The sequence below is a fragment of the Gallinula chloropus genome (assembly GCF_964237585.1).
Source record: "Gallinula chloropus genome assembly, chromosome: 6".
Lineage (NCBI taxonomy): Eukaryota > Metazoa > Chordata > Aves > Gruiformes > Rallidae > Gallinula > Gallinula chloropus.
Genome location: NC_140091.1, coordinates 28998723 through 29011351, shown reverse-complemented (window position 1 = coordinate 29011351; position 12629 = coordinate 28998723). Strand labels below are relative to the sequence as shown.

The 12629-nt window shown below is 37.5% G+C and overlaps 1 protein-coding gene across 1 annotated transcript in view; it reads right to left on the bottom strand.

Annotated features, from left to right (window-relative positions):
• Nucleotides 1-12395, bottom strand: part of PTPRC (protein tyrosine phosphatase receptor type C) — a gene marked incomplete at its 5' end in the record, with an annotated part of 29820 nt that extends 17425 nt beyond the window's left edge. Inside the window, 6 exons of the mRNA XM_084266312.1 lie at nt 6477-6620; nt 7475-7576; nt 8131-8352; nt 10398-10502; nt 11869-11895; nt 12245-12395. Of these exons, the coding sequence (XP_084122438.1) occupies nt 6477-6620; nt 7475-7576; nt 8131-8352; nt 10398-10502; nt 11869-11895; nt 12245-12395 (751 nt within the window). The remainder of the gene's footprint in view (nt 1-6476; nt 6621-7474; nt 7577-8130; nt 8353-10397; nt 10503-11868; nt 11896-12244) is intronic.
• Between the last annotated feature and the right edge of the window lie 234 nt (nt 12396-12629).

Here is a 12629-nt window from a genome sequence, read left to right as displayed (position 1 = left end):
TCATATAGCTTCATAAACCTTCATAGTGAAAAATTTTTGAGCAATTATCTCAAGACTTCAATCCTGTATTTCTCGTCTGATTGAAATTACAGTCACACATTCATTAATAGAAATGTGTATGATACACTAAAATATCAGTTAAACTATTTAAACTATTTTAAAACTTATGGAAACCCCAAATTTGTCTCTTGCCCAATTGCAATCTATTTAGCTTGTATTTTTCATGCTGTCAGAACCTACGTGGAATAGCCTGCAATGGATTGATTGATAGGCTAGGCACATATGTATTTTCTTTCCAAGTAATAGCTACTTCTTTACACCTGTGGCCTACATGATCCATAGATTAACTCCTCTGCCACCACATTAGCCTTTTTTCCTAAAACCAATTTGCTTAATGAAAATTCAGCACTAATTTATATATTTAATTTCATTAATTTCACTAATTTATATATTTAATTTACTTACTGTAAATGTGTATTCTGTCAAGTATGAGAGATCTCTTATTTCAAAATCACAAACTTCCTTCTTGATTTTTTTTCCATCATTTTCGCAAGTCAGTTCAATTTTGGGGTCTTCTCCATACACATTTCTTTTTTGACACATAACGCGGACAACATTATCATCTTCCAATTTTGCATGAAGTCCCTCCACTTTGTCTGGATCTGGTCACAAAAGAATTGTTACTGGTTCTAGTCTTATTTTTTCAAACCAAACATTTAAACAGCTGTATGCATTCATGTCTGTTTCTTATTTTCTCACAATAATTTCACACATTGTCTTCCTTTAAAATTTCAATCCAAATTTAACAAGAACAATGAAATAAATTTTTAGTTAACTGTAGGCTTATCTGAGCTGGAAACACTGTGAAGTGGGACTGAAAAGGCTGAGATCAGAGCTACACGGACAGTCAGACTGCAAAGGTGGTAACACACTCTTGCACCTGACATCACTTTCTCAACTGAGGAACATGGAAAAGAGAAGACAAGGGAACAAACAGTTTTCTGTGTGATTGTTTGTTTCAAAACTTCTGTAAATGAAATTTCCTACCAGGAGTTACTAGTTTATCTTAATATTTGGAATAGCTTCCTTTTCCTTAAAGCAGTAAATTGTCTCAATGGTGGCCTAAAACCACAAAAACATTTTACTTTTCAATGATCAAGAATCTTTTAAGTCTAATCTGTGTTTTCTAATTCTAAATTTTTATTTGGAGCAAATGGGTTTCAGACTGGGTCACCATATGAGAGATCTTTCACTGAGAGCTTATAAAACCTCTCAGAAAGTTAATAACCTTTTGCATAAGGCAGCTCCATTAGGTACATTTCACTCGGACACCACCATAGAAATTTTCTTCAAAATAACTTTAATTTGCAAACTAGCATATTTTTAAAAATAAATTCAGCAGTTCCTTCTTTCTTCATATGAAGAGCAAAGATGTGTGAGGTTTTATGAGGAGATTAAATATCCTGTGTCGAGAGTGGCAGGATATTTTAGTTGGCTGAGTGTGCAGCTACAACGTATCTGCTCATTTTTATCCATGGGGCAGATTTTTTCATTCCTATTCAGCATACTACTGAATTAGCTGTGAAAAGAGAAAGTGAGTATTTCCAGAGGCAATGTGTTTGTTTGATAAAAAAAAATTTATAAAATATCAGAGATATTATGGAACCTTATGGGTCCCTTCCAACTCAGGAGATTCTGTGATTTTTTTTCCAATACATTGTTCTCTACTGATATAGCCTCTTGTTTAAGGAAGCCATAAACCTCTTCCACTATATGCTTGATCAAAGTTATCAACTGTTGTAACAGTTGTGAAGGTTTAATGAATACCATTAATTCAAGGCAAGCAACTTGACTTGATATTTTCTCAAAAAATAAGGGAACTGATTTTTTTTTCCGGGTGCATGAACTTATGTTGTGGACCATAATCTTCTTCTTCACATTATTAACAAGTGGAGCTCCAGAAAGTGGGAGCTCTAAAATATAATATACTTAAACTAGATTACCAGAGAGAGAAAAATCATGGTCATGCTTAAATTAGGGCTGTCTAAAACTTAAAGACATCTTGCAATTATGTCTGAGATCAAAACCGTTTACATTACTAATCAATCCATTTAATATCTTTTTATTTCCACGAGGCTTCAGATGATAATTGTGATCCCTCTATGCTTCCATTATAAACTAAAATTTGTTAGCTTAATGACCTGGAGTGATAGGGAGATTTGAATGTTTTCTTGGACTGGTTACAAAAGTTCTCTATATTCCACAGCAAGGACATGATTCAAATTCAAAACACTGTCTGCCAGGAGCCTCTGTACTTTCCAAAGCTCTTCAGAAACAGATTTAGTGTTCTTGTATAGATCTATTTCTACGTACTTTCCATGAGTGATAAAAGCAACAGAAGTTTTAAATACTTCTGCTGTTGGGGGAGGAAAGTCACCGCTTTATCATTACATCATTAGCACAAATAGAGCATTTATTTTTGTCACTAAAAAAAGTTTCGCTTATTGAGTTAAATTAATGGAAATATTAATTTAGTATTTTACCAGGTATAAAACATTATAGTTACCCTATAGCTTTATCTCTATATTAGCTGAGTCTGAAGGTGGAACTAGAATTTAAAAAGTACTGGAAGAAATTAGGTAAACTGTTTTTTGGGGTGGGTTTGGTTTTAGTTGGTTTTTGGTTTGGGTTGGTTATCTTTTCTTTAAGAAGGAAATAAACCAGCTCTACATCTGAAGATTAGAAGGGGAAAAAAATGCAACCAACCAACCAACTAGAAAGGACTGTATCTCTATTACACCTTGTCTGCATCAGGAAACTATCTGCAGTCTGTTGGTTTCTTGGCAGGGGGCAGGGTGTAGCTTTTCTTGTAGTTCTATCAATTGAACATGTATGACAAATGAAAAATCAGGACCACCCAAAAAGGTCCACAGACCTTTTGGACAGCACAAAGGTTAGCACATACTTTGCTTTAACCTAAGATGGAGACTGGGAAGCAAACTGTGTACGTGTACATCCAACCTAACTGAAACCTGGTGAAAACATCGGCCTTGGTGTAGCCTGGGCAATGCAGGTCTGCTTTGAGCAAACAGGCAAGAATAGGAGATACATTCTGCACATCTTCGTAGTTTTCATGCCACAAAAAGAAACCCTAAATCTTTAAAGTTTATAAAAAACCCCTTTCTTTTTCATTTTAATATTTTGATTGGGACAGAAAGATTTCTAAAAATCTTATGAATAATTTCAAATGAATGCAGAAATACTTTTTAATCTAGTATACATAAGAATACTAATAATAAATGCATAGTTAAAAATTTAATAATGCTAAGGAATTAAAAAAGAAACCCTAATGATATGAACGTCAATAACATTCTTTCAATGTTAATTAGTGTCTTGGTTAATAGCATTAATATATACAAAATATATGTTACATATATATATATATAAGAAGAACGTACACATCCCCTGTCATAGTGTCAGCCCTGTTCATAGCAGTTAGCAAACAAGAGACTTACTTGTTGAATTTGTTTGAAAGACACCACCTGCAGGTGTTCCTTGTAATTTTACACTATTATTACTTCTGCTCTGTGTATATGCAGTCACGAATATACTGACATTAGTAAACGGTGTTAATTCAGAGCATTCAGCCTCAGTCTTTGTGATGTTTTGTTCCCCTAGGACAAAATGAAAAATGAAATCAATAACCAAAATTAATCAAATTTGTTAGGAGAATGGGAACTTTTACATTTCATCAGAGCTACCTGAAGCCACTGTCATGTGTACTTCTATTTTAATACTGTGTACTTGGTTGATTTCTCTTGCTTACTAATGCTAAGTGAAGGCCCAGTGAGAGGAAGAAATATATTTCCAAAACAAAAAGGTAGAAATGTGAGGGTTTGTTCTCTTCAGTATTTTACTTACATGTCATTTAAATAGGTGTAATTAAAAAATAACATAAAGCACATTGATAAAGAGAGGCTGATAATTTCTTCTGTGTTCAGCTTGGGAAGGGTTTATTAGACCGTAGATAGGAAAAATCACTCTGCATGCTGGGCAAGCCTGCCTTGATATGACATGAGAGTGTCATAGTGACAAGCAGGACAGAAAGGAATTACATGTGAAGCAACATGAGCAAAAAGCTACTACCCACGCTGCAGTTGGGGCTTTGGTGGCTTGTGGAAGGAACTGGAGGCAGTAGCCTTTCTGTGTGTTCCTTCTGGCTGCTCCACATGTGACCTCCCCACCCCCCCCAGCATACTGTCTTGGCATCCTGCACAGACCAAGCCAGAACAAACACAAAAACGGGTGGGTACATGGGCCTTCCATCTTTTTGGGTAGTGGCCAAACTTGGGGCATCATGAATGGGAGACATTAGTTGATTCCCGCAGCCCAGGTTTACAAAGCATGCAGCATGTGAACAGAACAAGAATGAATTAACCCAAGGCTAGTTTAGAACTGGCATATATTTCCTAGAATCATGTACCAGGCTCTTCATTTCCAAAACATCATTTTCCAGTCCTTGCTTTGAAGACAAGCTCACACCTGGAAACCATGATCCCAGTATACCTGATACAGACTTACCCACCTATGTGTAAAGTGACATAAATAGCATATCTGAAAGGAAGGACCATTTAGTGGCAGACAACCACCTGGCTTTACCTATCTAAAAAATAAAATAAACCAAACTAATTTTTTTTTGTTTTTCTGCACAGTTTGAAGAGATTCTGTGCTGGTTTTAGTTAGGATGGAGTTAATTTCTTCCTAGCAGTGGAGGCAATGCTGTGTTTGGGAGTCGGGATGGGAGCAGCGCTGAGAGCACCCTGATGTTTCTAGTTGTAGCCAAGCAGTCAAGGACTTTTCAGTTGTTCATATTTCCCTGTTAATAAGAAGGGAGGGGACACAGCCAGGACAGGTGACCCGAACTGGCCAAAGAGGGTATTACGTGTGAATTACGTCATGCTCTGCATAACAAGGCGGGGGGTGGGGGGAACACGACTGGTGTGGGGAGGAGCAGGCGGCTCCAGGACACGCGGTGTTGGGATTGCTCGGGTTCCAGGACAGCTCTGGGCTGCACGGCCCGAGCTGTGGGTTCGGAGAGAAACTGCATCCTGCATCACCAGTTTCATGTATTTTGTGCCCTAAAGTCCTGCTATTATTATTATACCTATTTTTTCTGCTATGCCAACAAACTACCCTTAACCCGCGAGGTTTTGGTTTCTCGTGTTTTCTTTCCCTTCCCTTTCCCCCTCCCTCAATTCCTACCCTCCCTCTTCCCTCCCTCCCCCCTCCCCTTCCCGCCCTTGAAGTGCAGGCGGCTGCGTGGTGCCCAACTCGGCTGGGGCAAAACCACGACAGATGCCAATACGGTTTGACAAAGCACCATGCTTCGGTAAATATTGAAACGTACAGTGATTCATTCAATACCGAAGGGGCAGACACTTACTTTTGTCATTGCAATTCACTATATAGTAATGTATAGGACTCTTTGAAATGCTCTTAGGTTGCTCCCATGTAACTCTTACAGTTCTGGCAGTAATTTCTACAGCTCTAAGATTTTCTGGTGTATCTGGTACTGTTGTAAAAGAAAAGCAACAGGGAGGGAAGGAAATTTTTTAATGAACATAAAAAATATTTCTCTTTTGCCTACTTTGATTAAACAAAATTTCACTGGATACTAAAGCAAGATACCAACAACATGTAATGCTTTTTGTAGTCTGTTTCATTCCAATAAATTATGTATAAGTATAAACTGAGTATATGTAAAAGCATCATATTGGGCAATTTCATATATTTATTTCATTCAGGACAAAGTGAATACAGCAAGATCACATAGTACTAAAATTATCCAACATTTCTAAGTATTATATATTGGTTTGATTTCCTTATAACATTAAAAAACTTAAAACATTTGGTCTGAATTTTTGTTTGCCAGTTATTTGACTGAGGTTAATTTCCTTTTTAATTCAGAAAAAAAATAGGAAAAAAAACCCCAAAACAAACCAAAACTAAAACCCCTAAGCTGTCTCCAAGGACAATGTTTTGGAAAGGCACATTATTTTATATGGAGACATTCTTTGCAATTATTCTATCACATCTTTCTTCAAATCAAGAATTTAACACTTGGTTTTGACTAGGTCTGCACTTTATTTTCCCCCCTTTAAACTTCCTTACATCTGGCCATGTTCTCACCCTCAAAATAAAAATAATTATAAGGTCACAGTCTCTGAGAGAAGGAGAGGAAGGCATCTGAGTGAAAGACATAGGTTGGAGCTGGGAAGGAAAAGGAAGACTATGTCTGCAGTCAAAGAACTGCGAGGGCAGGAGACCAGTTGGGTGGAGCTGGAGGAGAACCTCCTAGTGGCTGAACATGCTGCTTAAAATATATCTTCAACCCCAGGAAACACAGATAGTGGGATTCTTAGCAGGGTTTTCCAGAAATACATGGAAAATAAAGCAAAAATGAGCATTACACTTACCACCATAATCTGTTTCTATGACAAAGCCTGCATTGACAATCTTTTCAAAAAACTGCATGGTACCAGTGCAATTGTACTGTTGGTTGGGTGACAAATTAGTCAGGTCCACAAAAGTTTTATTCGATTCTTCATAGACGTTTGAACCTGTAGGCACAAAAAAATATATTTATTGATATTTTTCACAACTCACGAAGTACATGGTACCTTTCTCACTGGGAATTTGTCTACCATATTTATTCAATATAATTTGTAATAAACTATCATAATATTCCAAACAGAAAAGCATACAACCTCATCCAATGACTGGGTTTTATGTTCTTTTATACTAACTTAGTTTGCATAGAACTTTACTTTTCATCAGTAAAACTCACTATTAGATTTTTCTACGAAAACAGTTTTCCCACAGAAATCATAACATTTAATGGGAATTTGGCAGAACCTTTGAGTGGCTCCTCAGCTCTTCAGCTCCCTGAAAAATGAAATCCCCAGCCTTGGACATTCCACATGCATTTTCTGAGATACGTAAGGACATAATTCAAACCCTTGCTAGCACACTAGCTTCATTGAGCCAGCATCTCCTCAGGCTGGCCAGCTCCAAGTAGACTTACCATGCAGGAGCCTGCAGAGCCAGCTGCCTGGGTAGTCTGCAAGGGATCTCACACAGGGATCTGCTCACAGCAGACCCACAGATTGCAGGATTTTCAAACTCTCAGCTCACCTTCAAGACTATCAAGCAGGAGCTCAAAACCTTCATAGTTCTGTTATTTGTGAAGCTGTTAAACTCAGGAAATGAGCTCTCTGGGTTTGAACTCTCCCCAGATCTGCAGTACATAGAGATGGTAGTCCCCAGCCTGGTGAACCCAGAAATTCTGAACAGAATCTCGAACTGGCACAAATCATTTAAACCTGCCAGTCTCTCATCAAAAGACATAATCAAAGTTTCTTTTAAAAGTAAATGCATAAATGATCAACTTCAAAATATCTTAGATGTGTCTTACCGCTACAGTTAATAGTCACATTAGCACAGGCTAATGACTCATTCCAAGATACCCTTGCAGATGTGTTGGCTTGATCCTGAACTTTGAAAGGATTCTTATTAGCTGAAAAGGATTAATATTAAATGTTACTGTGACATTGGCTATATTGATTCTTTAAACAGCAATTTGTTCTTTTATATTTGTTGGCTCATTCTGCAATACAAAGATACAGTTTGCACAGAATAATATGCTAAGAATGTAACAAGAAATGTAAAGTAAAAACTGAGAAAGCCTACATGAGATAAAGATGATGCTGGCGTTCAAATAATAAATGAAATTTTTAATCCATCACTCTCTTTAGCAAACAAAACAGCCACATAAACAGTAGTTTTCAAATGCTGGCTGCTCATGCTATTGCTAAGCATGCAGCATATGGCCAATATAGTTAAAGTTCCCTTTACAATAAGAAAACTACAATTTGTACATCCTACTTCAAGAAAATACTGAGAGGTTTTAAGGTGCAAATTCAAAATGCAAAGCATCTTGCAAGCCAAACACAAGACAAGACTAGACTAAAAAATCCATGGCTGCATATCAAAAAAAACCAACAAACAACCCCCCTCCCCTCCCACCAACAAACTAACCAACCAACCCAACTAAAACCCTTTTATACCTACCATTCAGAATAGTAAGGTATTTGACTGGGCAGTTTTTAACTTTAACTTCATATCTTTTGCATCCGTTAAGCAATATTTTATAACTGTCGGAATCGTTAATTGAATATTTCGTGATGTTACCGTCCCAAATTTCATACGTTCTGTTTTTTCTGAGATTTGTCAGCTGAACTTCAGCTGTGTCATTCTCATAGTATACATTAGTTATGATGCAGTTAATATCATCTAAAAGAGAAACATAAAATGTCAAACAATGATTTTATGACAGTTTTTAAGAACCATTAAATGCTTTATGGCTCTTCCAGCACTATATTTCTTTTAAGAATCAGAAATACAGCAAAATTATCTGCTCCTTATTATTTATTTTATTTTTTTATATTTTTACCTTTAAAAAAAAAGCTTAGTCAAAATCGAAAGTATCCTTAGGAAATGTTAGTTTATATAATTATATAATTAATCATTTGTTTGAACAAAATTTTAAAATTTTCTTTTAAAAATAAATTCATAATCATCCAGTAAATAACGGTTATTGTCTGTTCCTGAAAATTAGAGAGGAGAGCATTCTAATTCTGAAGAGACATAAACTAATGTCCAAACTTCAGTTTTACTTTTGTTATGAATTGCAGTTTACACAATCAGATTATCAGCAGGGTAGGGAAAAATTAGCGACAGCATCAATGGAATGAAGGCAGATCTTTTCTGCAGCCATGATATCAACAGCCTAGTGCAGGGCAATTTAAAAGTACCATAACTGGAGAAGACCAGAAATGTTAACAACTTTAATCTGACTCCCAGAACTGGAAGACAGTTTATAAAATAACCTGAGATGCTAACTGACCAATTTTAGTGATCAGTTTTTTGTATTTGAGTTTACTGGTTTGGTCAGATTTCAGGACCGAGTTAAAATAAGGGGTTTGGTTCTTACCACAAGGTTCTTCAGTTGTCACTGTGGAACTTGCTGTAAGAAAAAAAAAAACAAAATAACGGTGTAGCTTGGCAAGTTAGTCTTTTTTTCACAGAGCATTGGGGAAGAATGACTGGTACTGCCCAAAACTCAAGACATGTAACACAAGTAACTGTATTTAGCACTCCACTCACATTTGAAAAAAGGGAAAAACATCATCAGCTACATGCAAACTCATTTGCAAAATAGTCACTTTAGGGATCACTAGTCTGTCATCATTTTCTAGTGACATCGATGACTACAAATCAAAATGACTATTAATATTATTTCTACATACAAAGCTACACAAGAATATTCAAAAATATCACATTCTCATAGCAGTATGATAAGCTGTAGCAGTTTCCCAGGATACCTGTGCTGTGGTACAGGTAACTGAAAGGTATCCAGTGTCACTAAAGAAACAAAATGTACCTACTGTTTGCACAGCTACTCTTACTGTTGGAAAGAGATTTATGCAACAGTGCAGGTTGTTATACAGATATTTTTATACCAAAAGACCCAAAAGAAATTACAAGCTGGTATTTAGAAAACCTGTGTGGAAGTCTAAGCAAAGAACTTAATTCTGAATACAATTACTTAAAATATGCTACAGTATAAGTATTACTCAATGAGACCCATATCTAATGTTTTTCATAGAAGACAGGGCCTAGAGTTCGATCCCTCCAGGCTGGGAGTCAAATCGCTGAGTAGTGCCCCTAATGAGAGAGTAAACTGAGAGGGTGCAGTGGAGAGTTACCAAGATGGTTAGGGGCAGAAGACCCACAAGCTAAGCTGTCTGTCCAATAACTGACAGCAGCCTACAGATACTTGAAGGGCAGTTACAAAGATGGTAAGAGTCCGACTCCAGGATGTATTTGCTCAAGCACACATACATTTTACCGACCTGAGTAGCTCCTTCCAACCCAATTGCATTAACAATATCTGAAAGTGCTTGCAATATTAGATCCCATGGACATGGTAATGCTGAGTGAAACAAAAGGCAAGCTGCAAACAGATCCGTGGATGTATTCATACTTTTTTGCTGCTTCAGCAAATTACTGTTAATATCAAGAGGAGTGATTGACAGATTTACTCTTCTATAATGCCACTGTGTGGAAATAAGTTCTATTTTTCACTTGCTTGACAAGTAGCAAATCTGGTATCTTTAATATTACTCATAAACTAGTATTAAGATTCCTAAAAACAACCTTGAATTTAATACAGTTGTATGCCTAATATATATGCTTAAATTTGAGTAAAGAAATTCAGAATTGATTCCCTTGTTCCAACAAATTTTCTGTACTTGCAGTATCATAATTGTGCTAACTGTGTGCAAGTTTGTCACCTATTATGTGAGTGGGGGTGATCCCAGTGTTTGCTGGCATGCTGACTGGTGAGGTGGTGCTGTGCAAGGATGTTGAATTGTAATCATCTGTAAGGAAATAAACAACATATCAGCATTAAAAAGTAAAACATTTCATATGGCTATGTCATCAGAAACGTCTCGTTCTACAGCCCTTCTCTGCCTTTTTTTTGTTCTTCTGGGATTTTTGCAATTTAGAGAAGAATGCTGAAAAGAAAGTATCATGTTTGTATATATAATAAAACAGAATATGAGCTTTTAAATAGAAAGCAAGCTTTTAGGAATATACCATTTACTAATGAATCTTGCAATATAGAAGGACAAATTTTAAAATTGTCATTATTTAGGTATAATCCAGAATGAAGTCAGCATAAGAATGGCATTAATTAAAAAAAAAAACAAAAAACCTGAAACACTTTGCTACGTTCTATACAGTAAAACACTATTATGAATAGTGCTGGTGCCCCTTCAGAAATAAGCACTCCAGTAGTGGTCATTTGCCAGATCCATGCCTTGCTTGCTGTAGTACTTACCATATCTCAGCAGTCATCTCACTGCTTATAAACCAGTGACAGGTTTCTATATTCTGTTTTAGGTCCTTTGCATTGCTCCTGCTTTGGCAACAGCCTTGTTGACAGCAGCTGGCATTTTGATACTACCATGATGACTACAGAACTTGGCCATCAGATGCCAGATCCCTGAAAAAGTACTGGTATTGACTCACCAAACTGAAGATTACCTTTCTAAGTGACAAACCACAAACTAGAAAAGGGTACCCTTGTGGCTGAATTACTTAGTTTTCCCCTGCAGCTGAGAGCGGTGAGTGGCATCTAAAGGAAGACAGCAAACCTGATGAAGCATTCTTGAAGGCAGTGGGAGTGCGTGTGGTGAGGGCGGCAGTGCTGTTGCCTGGTGGGTTGCTCAGTCCCGTGGTAGGGACAGAGCCTGTGTGCGTGGAGAGGTGTGTGCTGTCTGCAGGAGGGACACCTGTGGTGAGAAGTACAGCAGTTTCATTAATGCCCAGTCAAGGAGGGACACAAAGCTGCATACAACACAGGACTCCTGTGCCATACTGTGGCACTGTAAATTTGTTAGCAAGCAAAGACACACCAAATGCTCAAGGTGTTAGGGGTCCAACAGATGTCAGCTGAACATCCAGTGAGTATAAGCCTCTTCAAGTGCTTACTGAACCACTTCCACGATAAATGTGGTGTTTTAAAACATACTCGAATACATGACTCAAAACCAGATTTGTCTGATATTCCTGCCTCTTAAGACAGTGTACTTCATTTCATTGGGCTGAACGAAAAGGCATTACACATTCTGTGAGCTAACTGTGCTCAGGAAAAGGAAAGAAGAAATGATCACACAACAACAACCAAAAAAAAAAAAAAAATATCAACGCAGTCCTATCATTAGATTAGAAGTTTCTTACCAGTTGTAGCCACTGTTGTCTCAACTCCTTAAAAAGAGAAAGAGAAAGTGCAAATTAAACTTCCAAGGAATTAAACACAATCATATGTCAAAAATATAAAAAGAAACATTCCTTCCTCCCAGCTATCAGCTTTCCCCAGAGAACTGCACGTTCTTTCTAATATCCAGTGGCATTTAGCAAGAACCAGACCCCCAATATACTGAGCCGCTGACACACGGACTGATACTGCCCACATTAAAAATCAATTTTCCTTGAGCCAGGAGTCTGCACTGTGCAGTTTGAGGGGTAGAGACAGTATCAGGAAGGTTGTGGTGGATGCCAGTTCAGCTGAAACCAGAGAATAGCAGCAATGCTGCCATCCTGAATTCACTGTTACCTTCAGCGGCGCCTGGATGTGAGAATGAGGTGGAGCGTGTAGGTGGAGGTGACACAGGGGAGGGTGACACAGGGGCGGGAGAGCTGGCATTTGCCGGATTTTCATCTCCTGCTGTACATTGGGAAAAGGTATCATCAGGTGAGTAATGCATGAAAGTAAGAAGCTCATTGCATGCAGAAAGGCTGCCAGCTGCTCTCTGAATTACATTTCTCCCTCCAATACTGGCAAAAAGAAAAAGTTTGCATTGCACTCCAGGTCCTGCAAGGTCTGTGCAACACATCTGCTTAGATTTATTTCACAAGGATGGCTTTCCACTTAGGTCTGCAAGACCACTAATTCCAAATTCCCACTAATTTGTCTGGGATGGCTTTGTGGCAAAGAGATT